Source organism: Panthera leo, chromosome A3 (assembly GCF_018350215.1).
Source record: "Panthera leo isolate Ple1 chromosome A3, P.leo_Ple1_pat1.1, whole genome shotgun sequence".
Lineage (NCBI taxonomy): Eukaryota > Metazoa > Chordata > Mammalia > Carnivora > Felidae > Panthera > Panthera leo.
Window position 1 is genome coordinate 10,210,343 of NC_056681.1, and position 13,983 is coordinate 10,224,325.

General features: G+C 47.0%; 1 protein-coding gene across 1 annotated transcript; it reads left to right on the top strand.

Annotated features, from left to right (window-relative positions):
- Positions 1 to 9,508: 9,508 nt before the first annotated feature.
- On the top strand, positions 9,509 to 12,115 carry LOC122214821 (HIG1 domain family member 1A, mitochondrial-like). The gene is made up of 2 exons (XM_042930064.1): positions 9,509 to 9,687; positions 11,746 to 12,115. The coding sequence occupies exons 1-2, from the start codon at positions 9,509 to 9,511 to the stop codon at positions 12,113 to 12,115; spliced, it is 549 nt and encodes a 182-aa protein (XP_042785998.1).
- Positions 12,116 to 13,983: the final 1,868 nt, after the last annotated feature.

Consider the following 13,983-nt stretch of genomic DNA (forward strand, 5'->3'; position numbering starts at 1 on the left):
ATTGCAAATGGGAAGATTTCACTCTTTTCGATTGCCGAGTAATACTCCATTGGATATATAGACCACATCTTCTTTCTCCGTTCATCCATCGATGGACATTTGGGCTCTTTCCATACTTTGGCTATTGTCGATAGAGCTGCTTTAAACATGGGGGTGCATGTGTCCCTTCGAAACAGCACACCTGGATCCCTTGGATAAATACCTAGTAGTGCAATTGCTGGGTCGTGGGATAGTTTTATTTCTAATTTTTTGAGGAACCTCCAGACTGTTTTCCAGAGCGGCTGCACCAGTTTGCATTCCCACCAACAGTGCAAAAGAGATCCTCTTTCTCCGCATCCTTGCCAACATCTGTTGTTGCCCGAGTTGTGAATGTGAGCCCTTCTGACAGGTGGGATGTGGTATCTCATTGTGGTTTTGATCTGTATTTCCTGATAATGAGTGATGTCGAGCATTCTTTCATGTTTCTGTTAGCCATCTGGATGTCTTCTTTGGAGAAGTGTCTATTCGTGTCTTTTGCCGATCTCTTCACTGGATAATTCATTTTGGGGGGTGTTGAGTTTGATAAGTTCTTTATAGATTTTGGATACTAGCCCTTTATCTGATATGTCGTTTGCCTTTTAGTTTTGCTGATTGTTTCCTTCACTGTGCAGAAACTTTTTATCTTGATGAGGTCCCAATAGTTCATTTTCACTTTTGTTTCCCTTGCCTCCGGAGACATGTCAGGTAAGAATTTGCTGCAGCCAAGGTCAAAGAGATTGTTGCCTGCTTTCTCCTCGAGGATTTTTTTTTTTTTTTTTTTTTTTTTTTTTCTCCTCGAGGATTTTGATGGCTTCCTGTCTTACATTGAGGTCTCTCATCCATTTTGAGTTTATTTTTGTGTCCGGGGTAAGAATGGGGTCCAGGTTCATTCTTCTGCATGTCGCTGTCCAGTTTTCCCAGCACCACTTGCTGAAGAGACTGTCTTTATTCCATTGGATACTCTTTCCTGCTTGGTCAAAGATTAGTTGTCCATACGTTTGTGGGTCCATTTCTGGGTTCTCTATTCTGTTCCATTGATCTGAGTGTCTGTTCTTGTACCAGTACCATACTGTCTTGATGATTACAGCTTTGTAGTATAGCTTGAGGTCTGGAATTGCAATGCCCCCAGCTTTGGTTTTCTTTTTCAAGATTGCTTTGGCTATTTGGGGTCTTTTCTGGTTCCATACAAATTTTAGGATTCTTGGGGCGCCTGGGTGGCTCAGTCGGTTGAGCGTCCGACTCCGGCTCAGGTCACGATCTCGCGGTCCGTGAGTTCGAGCCCCGTGTCGGGCTCTGGGCTGATGGCTCAGAGCCTGGAGCCTGCTTCCGATTCTGGGTCTCCCTCTCTCTCTGCCCCTCCTCCGTTCATGCTTTGTCTCTCTCTGTCTCAAAAATAAATAAACGTTAAAAAAAAATTTTTTTTTAATAAAAAAAAAATTTTAGGATTCTTTATTCTAGCTCTGTGAGGAATGCTGGTGTTATTTTGATACGGACTGCGTCGAATATGTAGATTGCTTTGGGTAGTATCGACAACAGCCGTGTTTTATTGTCTTCAAAGTGAACTATCGTTAACATTGCCTTCTCTGCTTTGTCCTTAGATGCTGTGCCAGCCAAAAGAGGACCATAGTTAAGGATTGAGGTCCATCTGAGCTACTGGCCCGAGTCGTCCCAGGTGGGAGTGACGGGAAGGTCAGTCGTGGTTACGATAAATGGTCTTGGGACAGTCCGTGAGAGGATGAGATAATGGATCCGCTGACAGACCAGCTCTGGGACGAGGGGTTTGCCAGGCTCCAGGAGAAGGGCTGGCTCTGAGCCTGGACCTCTAGCCCTCTTTTTCTCCAGCCACACTTCTCTGTGGTCTCCCCACCGGCTGCCTTCATCCCACGCTCTTCCGGTCCTCCGTGGCCAGACCAGCTCTGGGGAATACGGGAGCACAGCAGAGCCTCAATGGTACCAACTAAGAAAAGCCGAAACAACCGTAGCTCCCATCGATTGAGAATTTTCTCAACATGCTGTGCATACAACTGTACCTGCTGTGTATACACACGCATATGTAAAGTGATCTATGCGGCATGTACATGCACACACTTCCATGCATGCGTATGTTATGCACATGCACATCCTTAAAACAACCCAACAAGGTGGGCAGTGCTATTACCCCCATTTTACAGATGAAGAAATGAGGCACAGAGTGTTAAGCAACTTGGCCAAGATCGAGCTGGAGGAGGCGTGGGTTTGGATCCAGACCATCATATTCCGGATTCCACCTGCCTAACCACAACGTCATACGTTGAAAGGGTTATGAACAGGTCAGGGGCATCATCAGAAAGCTTTTTAAACCAGTGCACCGTTGATTTGAAATATTAATGTCTCTGGGAATATCTCCACTCGCCAGTTCTTCCGACTGCATATTTTTAATGCCAAAATCTTACCCAAACAGAAACATCAGAAACGAAGAGAGACGTCAGTATTGCAGTTCTGGGAAAAAGCACCATATGCAAGGATATTAAAATCTCCCTAAAATAGCTGTGCAATGAGTAACTGCTAATCACAAATAAAAATTTTAAAGGGGAGAAAGGGTGCCTGCTGAGCAAATACAGTCCTAGACGCAGGGTGTGTCGGGTAAAGGGTTGGGATTCCACAGAAGTCTTTTCCGTGTGGCTGTCCAAGAAGGGGGAGCCCTTACGCTGTTATTTTTTGTTTGAGCACACCTTCCTCTTAATAAACTTGCCGGACTCCAATTGGACGAGCTCCTGGCCATGCCGTCAAAAGGCATTGTCCCCAGAACATATTTAAATTTCAAATACATGCCTAATAAACCCGAGCCCCGTGCTGATTAAATTCTCTGCATAACTCCAGGGTTATTTCTTTTCACTCCTGTTCTTTGCGGTTCTGTACGTGGGTCTTGTCCAACCCCCACCCCCAAGCCTGTCTTTCTTTTTCTCTGCAATCTGCTAGTGGCAATTAGCCTAAAAGATATACCTCTGTGCTCTAGTTTGGTTTAAAAAGGCATTAATCCTTGCTTCCGATTCTGTGTCTCCCTCTCTCTCTGCCCCTCCCCCGTTCATGCTGTGTCTCTCTCTGTCTCAAAAATAAACGTTAAAAAAAAAAAATTAAAAAAAAAAGGCATTAATCTTGGTTATGGGGAATTCTCTATGCTAATGCGTGTTTTATTTTCAGCAAGTCTTACTGACCTGCACTTTCCTTTCTTCCTTGTGAATGTCCAGCAGCCCAACTTTTAAAGAGTCAAATTTCAAAGAGGCTACATCCTCTCCTTGGGAAGTGGTGCCCCCCAGATTTCTGGAAACACAAGTAGGCTATCTGGCCCCTGATCCATATGCATGGATTGGTTCGTGGGAGCGTCCTGTGGTGCCAGGGCCCTGAATCTCATGGTACCCGAAGAATGTCTCAAGGTCACAGTGAAGCTTGGTTTTTTTTGTTTTGTTTTTTTTTTTAGAATGCTAAAGGGGGAAAAAACGTCCAGATCACCTTTTCTCCATCTGAGAATCTCTATTTTCTGTTTTGGAGCTACCTGAACTTAACACTTCAATACTTGCCTAATCCCAAAGCTGTTTATAGAAATTCCACAGGTAGTCATGTCAGCGACTATCGTTAAGGGCAGCAACAGATACTTAAAAGCTGAAAGATCATTCCATCTTCAGAACTTATCTTTTTAAAATGTATTTCTGGGGCGCCTGGGTGGCTCAGTCGGTTGAGCGTCCGCCTTCGGCTCAGGTCATGATCTCGCGGTTTGTGAGTTCAAGCCCCATGTCGGGCTCTGTGCTGACAGTTCAGAGCCTGGAGCCTGCTTCGGATTCTGGGTCTTCCTCTCTCTCTGCCCCTCCCCCACTGGTTCTCTCTCTCTCTCTCTCTCTCTCTCTCTCTCTCTCTCTCTGTCAAAAATAAATATTTAAAAAAAATTTTTTTAAATAATAAAATAAAATGTATTTCTTATTTGGGAATAATTTTAATTTCACAGGAAAATTGCAAAGATAGAATTGAGGGTTCTCACATAGTCTTTTTTTTTTCTAAGTTTACTTACTTATTTTGAGAAAGACAGAGACAGCACGAGTGGGGGAGGGGCAGAGAAAGAGGGAGAGGGAGAGAATCCCCAGCAGGCTCCTCGCTGCCGGTGCAGAGCCCCACGTGGGGCTCGAACTCACAAAACCGTGAGATCATGACCATGAGCGGAAACCAAGAGTCAGACGCCTAAGGACTGAGCCACCCAGGCGCCCCAAGAGATCTCACATACTCTTCACTCATTTTCCCCTAATCGTAACATCTTGCATACAATGGTACATTTGTCAAAATTGAGAAATTAACCTCAGTAAAATACTATTGACTCAACTCTGCAGCTCATTACGATCGCATCCATTTCCCACTGATGTTCTGCTTCCTGTTCCAGGACCCAATCCAGTATAGCACGCTGCATTTTTCGAAAGTTTATTTATTTGATTTATTCATCTCTACACCCAATATGGGGCTTGAACTCACAAGCCCGACGTCAAGAACTGCTGTTCTTCCCACAGAGCCAGCCAGGTGCCCCATCACGTTGCATTTTCACTGATATTTCTCCTAATCTTATTTTGTTTTCAGCACATTCTTTTTTTTCTTTCGCCATGCAATAAAAAATCCTGGGACAGTGGATTTTCGAAAGGAATCCTAAAGTCGATTTATTTCAGTAATTCCTAAATGGTGGTACACGTTTTCCTAGTGGTACAACTGAGATAATTTTAGGTAGTATACTGATAAACCGTTTTTACTGAAATAATTATGTATATATTTTAATGGCTTTTAGAAAAATACATAACAAGGGGCACCTGGGTGTCTCAGTGGGTTGAGGGTCTGACTCTTCATCTCTGCTCAGGTCTTGATCTCAGGGTTGTGAGTTCAAGCCCCACATGGGGCGTGAAGCCTACTTAAATTGAAAGCAAGAAAGCAAGAAAAAGGAAAGAAAGAAAGAAAGAAAGAAAGAAAGAAAGAAAGAAAGAAAGAAAGAAAGAAAGAAAGAAAGAAAGAAGAAAGAAAGAAAGAAAGAAAGAAAGAAAGAAAGAAAAAGGAAGGAAGGAAGGAAGGAAGGAAGGAAAGAAAAATATATAACAAGCCAGTTAAGACCATCTTACAGGTATTATTTCCAAGGATGAGGCTAAATGTAAAAAAGGGAGTCCAAATAGAGATACCTTAAAAGAAAATATTAAGTAATTGTACAAGGGGATTCACAGGTGAGTAAAAGCAGGAGCTTGGAAAGACTCCTCTCTTTCAAACCCTTTCTTATGCAATTGAGGAAACTGAGGCCCAAGAGGGAAGCAGACTGGTGCCTCCCAGCTCCCAGGCCCACCTCCTCCTGGGGAGCCGTATCCCCAAAGAGGAATGGTGGTCCTGCGTGTCCTGTTGGGCAGTGAGTACAGCTCTGGGCTTGACATCATTCTAGCCGGTGAGACAGGACAACAGATCTGCCTGGGTCTTCAGGAAGTTTATCCTCCATCTTTGAAAGGGACCCAGTCATCACCAGTGGACAGGATCCATTAACCACGGTGCCTCCACACGACCAAGGCTCCACAGGAACGAGGAATATCTGTTTGTGTCCCCCACCACAGAGGGGTCCCCAAAGCACACTGTCCTGAGGGAAAGGCAGGGAGAAGTGTGTCTGCTTCATTTGCTACTCACCGTCTTGGACGGGGGGCAAGACCCAAATACATATACTTGTCTGCCTATGTGAAAAAAATCATGGGGGCGCCTGGGTGGCTCAGTCGGTTAATCGTCCGACTTCGGCTCAGGTCATGATCTCAGGGTCTGTGAGTTCGAGCCCCGCGTTGGGCTCTGTGCTGATGACTCAGAGCCTGGAGCCTGTTTCAGATTCTCTGTGTCCCTCTCTCTCTGCCCCTCCCCCACTCGCACTCTGTCTCCGACTCAAAAATAAACATTAAAAAAAAAATTCTTTAATAAAAAAAAGAAAGCAATCCCTAAACCTTGAAAAGAGAATAAAAAATTAACGAAACTAACTGTATATTTAGTTGGTAGCATAGCCATACATAAGGGAGAGATGTCAAGGGACTTAACACACATAATTTGGCTCTCTATCTTTGCTGCCATAAGGACAAAAGGAAATGCAAATAATGTTTCTTCAAAATTATTTTTCCAAGGTGCCTGGTAGGCTCAGTCAGAAGACCATGTGACTCTTGATCTTGGGGTCGTGAATTCGAGCCCCGAGCTGGGTGTAGAAATTACTTAAATAAAAACTTAAAAAAAAAATAGAACTAAAAAAAACCCCAAAAAACCAGAACTCTTTTTCCAGATAGGTGGTGTTAACATTGAATGTCTTTAATTTAGTTTCCTCTGCATGACTGTGCACTTTTTATAAAATTGACATCATTCTGAATATATGTTCTGTAACCCATTTTTCAAATTTTTTGTGACTGCACGAAATTCTTTGCGGATCCCTAACGTGTTTTTCTGCATCTGCTACATTGTGAATGCCACGAGGGCAGAGCCTTTGAACAGTGTTTTCCCAGCCTTATTCCCGTATCCCAATCTAAATTTTGCTTATATGTTTAATGGCTGTACAGATACTTAATATTCTCCTTTAAAGCAACTCACATTTTTTTTCTTAGCCTAACATTATGCAGTTGTCTTCTCGAAAGTGTGGGCTTGATGAACTAGCTATACATTCTTCTAATAGGAATGAATATAAATACATAACTAATACAATTCAAACGTTCATCTGTATATTGTTGTCAGTCATCTTGCCTACACCCAGAGGTGGGTGTACCCCATTTTGACAAAGTTCTATAGCATCATATTTAAACAGATTTTAGGGGTTTCTTTTATTATCCACTTTGCATATGTGTCTACATTCTGTGAGTTTTGACGCACTCTGAGAGTTGTGTGACCACCGCACAATTAGGATTCAGAAGAGTTCCGTCAGCCCCCAAAATTCCCTCCCGGTGCCTCTTTGTAGACGGCTCTCCTCTGGACAGCCCACGGTCTCCTACTGCTGGGTCATCAAGTTGTTTCCTAGTTTTCTCTTTGATGATTAACTCGCTTCCTTTCAGTATTGTTGTGTTTGAGGCCCTCTGGGATAGCTCCGAATTGTAATCAATCTGGGGTTTTAAGCACTTATATAAATACCCAGATGGACATAACTTATCCGGTTTTTCTTCTACTTTAATTCTCTGTCTCCCCAAGATTTTATGCATTTATGAGGAAGCCATGCTTTCTGATGTCTCCGAGCACATTGAAAGAAAAACGGTGTAAACGATTCAAAGGTGGAGTACCTCAGATCTAACACACAACACACGTGGGTGCCCGGTTTGGGCTTGGGGGTTCTCTCTTTCATTCCCTGGGCCCTTCCCCATGCTCCTGTGGTAGGCAATCCAGCCCCGACCCTAACAATACCAGCCAGCACGTGGACCCCTCACCACCAGCCTGTGACCGTGAGAGACATCACTAATCGATCGCCACACTCTTCACCTGTCCCTAGGTGCCTCAGAGCCCTTCTCAACCCAGCACTCCAGGCTGCACCTGTAGGTGCTTAGGCTACGGTAACGTCTCTCTCTTGACCTGTTGGGTCTCTGAGCCCACGTGTCTTTGATCTTCATGGCTCCGTTCACGTCTCCCCAGTGTAGACTCAGGTCTACAGTCCCAGCTTAGGGCTGGGAGGAGGGTGTGGCTGGAAAGGGGTAGCACAAAGTAGTCCTTTGGGGTGCTGGGGCTGTTGTGTGTTCTGATGGCAATGGTGGTTACACAAATCGGTATATGTGTTGAAACACATCGAAACATACATCCCCGAAAAGGAAAAGTGAATTTTAAAATGTTATCAGAAGTGAGAGTGGGCAGGGCGCCTGGGTGGCTCAGTCGGTTAAGCGTCCGACTTCGGCTCAGGTCATGAACGCAGGGTTCGTGGGTTCAACCCCCCCCCCCCCCCGTCAGGCTCTGTGCTGACAGCTCGGAGCCTGGAGCCTGCTTCGGATTCTGTGTCTCCCTCTCCCTCTCTGCCCCTCCCCTGCTCATGCCCTGTCTCTCTCTGTCTCTCAAAAATAAATAAATGTTTACAAAATTTTTTTTTTCTAAAAGAAAGTGAGTGGGTGCTATTATTCCAGAAGTAAGTTTGAATCCATTCTCATTTATTCTTTTTAAGACTTTATTTTTAAGCGATCTCTATACCCAACATGGGGCTCGCACTTGCTACCCCAAGATCGAGAGCCGCATGCTCTATGGACTGAGCCAGCCAGGCACCCATGAATCCACTCTATTAATGGAACGTAGTGAACCAATTTCCAGCCTGGGTACTCTGACTCGTTAGGCACATTTCATAGACAAGTGTCCTTATGTCTTGATCCCCGTGAGGCTGGAAAGTGTCGGCCAAGGACAAAGTGAACTATCTCGTTTTGAGTTTTTCTGTTTGGACCACAGGTATTCTCCTTTCCTGGCAAGCAGGGTCCTTCCCGGTGGGGTAGTTGTTAACTACTTGGAGATCCCAGAGCCTTCTCCCTCCTGGCCTCATTCCTCTGTCAACTCTTCACCCCGTTGCTTCCTCTGGAGCTTGGATCCCAAGCGTCCTGGAAAAGCCACCTCCTCCCCTTCTCCTCACTTATCCTGGTCTGAATCCTGCCCGTCCATCCGGTTCCCTTTTCTACCCCGGCCAACCTAGACGAAGAGATGAGTTCATTTCAATTCACGCAGCACCTGTCCTGATCTGGATCAGGGGAGACCTTTCTGGAAATGGATCAAGGCAGTGCTCTGCGGGGTCAGGTCTTAGAAGGGCGTACGGATTCCACGTAGTAATTCACGTAGTAATTCATTACACGTGCTCCAGCCGGAAGCGGTGCTTGCCCGAAACTATTCCACCCTGGTGCTCCCAATGTGGTCCCAGGCCAGCAGCGTCAGCAGCACCTGTAAACTTGTCATAAAAGCAAATTCTCCGTCCCCGCCCCCGACTTACTAAATCAGAGACTCTGGGGGTGCCGGCCAACAGTGAGCGTTTGCACAACCCCCCCCCCCCCCTCCCCGAGTGATTTTCGCACTTGCTGAGAAACGCTGAGGTTTGAGAGCCACTGGCCTCAGGTACTGGTCCCCGTCCTGACTGGGTGTTCCGGGGGCCTGTGAAATCCCGACATCCAGGTAGGGGATGACGGCATCCGGGACAAAAGTGGCAGTGACCGAGGGGATCAGAGGTGGTCAGACACGGGATGTATTTTTGTGGCGGAACCGGTAGAATTCGCTGACGAGCTGGAGGAGAATCTAAGAATTAGAATCACCTGGGGAGCTTTGAAAACTGCCCGGCCGACCCCCCTCCGCCCCCGATCCGAGGCGTTGCGGTGTTTCTTAGAAGCTTTCCAGCCCTTTTGCAATGTGCAGCCAAGAGTGAGCAGGCACCTCGAAAAGCATTTCTCAAAAGTGCGATGTGCGTGGGGACCACCCGGGGATCCCGTTAAATGTCAGCAGGTGCTGTTGGAGCCCGAGAGTCCCCACTTCGGGCAAAAACACCCACATGATGCAGGTGTTGCTGGGGCCGCTGGCCCGTGGACCGCGCTTGGAGCACTTCAAGCAGGATCCCGGCTCCGTCGGAGGCTCGTCGACCTGCCAGCTTCCCCTTGTCTCCTACCCTGCACCCAGAGACTCACTACTTCTCACCTCCACTATGCTAGCCCTGCACCGCTCTAAGGGCAAGTAACCACTGGGCTTCCCTACTGGTGGCTGTTTCCTGTGCAGCAGCCAGAATAACCATCTGAAACCTTGGCCCAGATCGCACTGTCACTCCGCTTAATTCTGATCGCTGGTCTGACATAATCTGCAACACCTGTCCCATCTCTCTGACTTCGCTCCCTACCCCTCTGTCTCTCCCACACCTCTCCAGCTATGCCAACCAGAACCACAAGCACGTTCCTGCCACGGGGCCTTTGCACGTGCTCTTGTCCCTTGAAAGCTCTTCTCTATCTGCATCACTCGCTCTCCACTTCATTCAGGTCTCTGCTCCGCTGGCCCCTCAACCATCCTATTTAACTAGCCGTCACCCCCTGCCACCCTCCACCTTCTTTCACTCTCCTCCCCCTGCATTCATGATCCCTTATTGCATAACAGATTATCCCCAAACTTGATGGCTTACGGCAGTAGTAATGATTTATCATCTCACTTGGTTTCCGTGGGCCACAGATTCAGAAAGGGCACAGGGCAGAAGGGCTTCTCTCTCTCCACACTGATTGGGACCTCAGCTGGAAGGCAAAAAGGCTGAGGCCTGAGATCACCTGAAGGCCTCTCACTCACAGGCTGGCTGTCACCTGGAACCCTCAGCATGGCCTCTCCATGTGGCCCGAGTTTCCTCCCAGCGTGGTAGCCGGATTCTAAGGGCGAGTGTCCCAGGACATCGAAGAGGGCCAGACAGAATCTGTATCCTTGGAAACCACATCACACGGCTTTACCACATTCTGTTAGATGTGGGCTCTCAGTCCAGCCGACATTCAAGGGCAGGTGAATAGACTTCACTTCAGACCTATTTTAAAAGGCCCACACTCGCCCTTACCTGGCCGTGTCTTTCCTGGGAACCGTATCACTTCCTGATGTGCTACGTTTCTGTTTCTGGGCGTGTGTGTTGTTGTTCTTTCCCGTCAGCACCTTGTTGGCCTCGATCACTCCCCCACCCCCTTTGCTCACGACGAGGCATGACAAAGAGCAGGTGCCCAGTATCTGTTTTCTGCCGGAGTCCGTTACCGTAAGGGAATGCCTGTGGGATTTGGGAAGCAGTCCTGCTGTTTTCTGGAAACCCAAAGAAGCTGCCTGAGTGGAAAACAGTCTGCTGATGGGGAAGAGGCTCAAAGAGGCTCGCGAGCGGCTGAGATGTCCCTTGTCGTCCACCTTCGGGAAGGACTCCCGCTCTGCCGTTCACGTGACACGGTCCTGCCTTCCCAGACAGGCTGCTTGCTCCCAAAGGGGAAGGGCCGTGTACGCGTCTTAGTTGCTCAGTGTCCCGCTCCAGAGGCAGCACCCTCAAAACTCAGCGGCTGCAAAACTGAAAGGCACCACAAGTGGTGGAAAGGTAGTAGCAGCTACCTTTTAAAACGAGGACCCAGAGTGAAAAGCAGCCAAGAGTCCGGGTATGGAAAACAATTTATACTAGGGGCTCCTGGCTGGCTTAGTCAGTAACACATGGGACTCCTTTTTTTATTTAATTTAATTTATTTATGGGGGGGGGGGAGCGCATGTGCGTGCACTCCCCTGGGGGGTGGGGGAGGGGCAGAGAGCAAGGGAAAGAAAGGACCCCGAGCAGCCTCCTCGGATGTCAGCGCAGAGCCCCCCACGGGGCTTTAACCCCCCCAGCCGTGAGACTGTGACCTGAGCCGAAACCAAGAGTCGGATGCTGAACCAGCTGAGCCACCCAGGTGCCCGAGCATGGGACTCTTGATCTTGGGGTTGTGAGTTCAAGCCCCACGTTGGGTTCAGAGTTTACTTCCAAACAAAAAGCAGGAGTCTGGTATGCTGCTGGGAACTCAGTGCAGATCTGTAGAGTGATTGGGTCCCCGTCATCAGGTTATGCCTTCACGTTATATACTGTTTTGAAATAAATAACGGACGTGTATGATTTGGAGGTAAATAAATGCATCATTTGGTCATAGGCTGCCAGCTCCTGAGAAGCCACATCCGGACTAAAGCAGAGGAAGGCCCATCACCTAGACGTACTCGGAGACTGAAGTGCCTCGTGTTGGGTAAGTCTGCTTTACTATGTTAACACAGGGCAGCTGAGGTAGCGTTTTTAGAATCTTGTGCAAGGACGGAAACCGGTTGGAGCTTGAGAGTTCCTGTCGTTGCACCTTCTTCCGTCACTTTGTCTACCGGCACGGATGTTTCTCTTTCTTCGTATGATGATCAGGGATCTAGGCGTATCCGAAAGGCTAGGGAGGCACCGTTTGTTCCCAGCGGAATGGCAGGCTTTGCAGCAATTGCTGCGTATGGACCGTATCCATTGAAGAGCAGGGAAAATACTAGAAGGTCTGTTCAGCTGATCCACGTGTGCGTGGCAGCCCAAGGCTTTGTCGTGGGAGCAATGACTCTGGGTGTGGGCTATTCCATGTGTAAGGAATTCTGGGCAAAACCTAAACCTTAGAAAAAGAGAAGCTGTCATGGGGCGCCTGGGTGGCTCAGTCGGTTGGGCGTCCGACCTCAGCTCAGGTCATGATCTCATGGTTTGTGGGTTCGAGCCCCCGCGTTGGGCTCTGTGCTGACCGCTCAGAGCCTGGAGCCTGCTTCGGATTCTGTGTCTCCCTGGCTCTCTGCCCCTCCCCCGCTCATGCTCGGTCTCTCTCTCTCTCTTTCTCAAAAATAAACATTCCAAAAAAAAAAAACATTTAAAAAGAAAAAGAGAAGCCATCCTGGTGTTGTTGGTGGTGCTTGCTCTGTACATCGCACGTTGAGCTTATATGTTGAAAATCAATGGCTTGAATGGGTCAGACAACAACGTGGGAATTTAGATACTGTCTTCCTTTCTTGTAGGCTCAATTTGCCTGGTGACCAAATTACTAGTGACTAGTTAGCTGGGTCATTCTGGGGAGTCACATTAGCCCAGAGGAAACACGTCACTTATAAACGTTCTCGTTAGTGGTAAAACGTGCATCTTCTTAAAGTCTTCTGACGAAATGAGTGGCAAAGAGAACAACTTGGCAATCCCGAACTCCTCCCAGTGGCTGCAGACTGTCACGTGCTTTGGATGTTCTGTAGGAATCCTGTGTAATTTAACTTTTTTCTGCCTGTTTTGCAGACTGGTCGAGTGCTTCAGTTTCTAGGGCTGGTTGGCTCTTAGACTCCTTTCAGAGCAACGCATAGAATATGCTTGCCCACAACTGAACATGTGTGTGTGTGTGTGTGTGTGTGTGTTTAAACCAAACCTAAAAACCTGATGACAGCTGCTTAGAAGTAGTATTTATTTCAGAATCATGCGTACACATGAGAATAACTTAAGTATGGGTCCCAGTTTAGCTTTTTTTTATAACTGCAGAATTATGTTTATGCTGCTGTTGTATTAGAATAATTTTGAAATGTCATCTGGAAATGGGAATGTGTATTTTAAGGACTAATGCAAAGGTAAATGGAAAACACTTTTTAAATGTATGAAATTTGTTTATGTTTCTTTGTAAGAAGCATAGATGTGAACCAATTACCTGTAATCGAAGTGAGTAGTGATTTGTCAGCAAGGTGGTTTGGTCAGACATTATACGCAAACTTTGGTATATTTCAGAATGCTTTATTGCACTTGTGGAATTTTCTTGTCTGACCTGAATTTACATTCCGTGGTGATAACATGGTAAATGTAGTGTTATTAAAGTAAGTGAACACACACACACAGACACACACACACACACACATACACACACACACAATTTGTTCAAGGACAAAGGACATTTACGTCCGTGTGATTCTCTGAGAATGATGGCCCCTGGGGTTGGGCAATAGATTGCTCCTGTCTTCTAGCAAGGTTTCTTCCATGGCCACTCTGCTTTCCTTGGAGAACGCCCTCCCCGCCTGGACCATGGGGAGACTGCCAATCAAGGTGCCTTATTGTGTCTCCCCCACCCACTCACCCAGAGATCAGCCAATTAGAGAGCTCTATTCCAGTCTCCTACCAACAGTGCCTCCCTGATTGGTTCAGAGATGAGCAAGGGCTCACACTGAGCCTATCAGAGCACACCCTGGGACTCCTCTGCCAGAGTTAGCCTGGAGAATAAATTTCTCCTTAAAGGTTAAGGAAAACTCCCCAAATTGGATGCCTTTAGGTTCAAGTTATCCTCCGCTTCAGCTCTGTCCCAGACATTAGATCTGCTTAGTGGCCTTATCTCGAAGGCAAAGAGATTTCTGTCCCTCCCCATAATGGCCGTCCTCACAATACCGATTCACATATACCCAGAAATTCAATTTGGGAAGAGAGATGGGCTGGCAATTGTAGGGGGAAAGTAGTGGCCTCCTAGCTTTATATTTAGA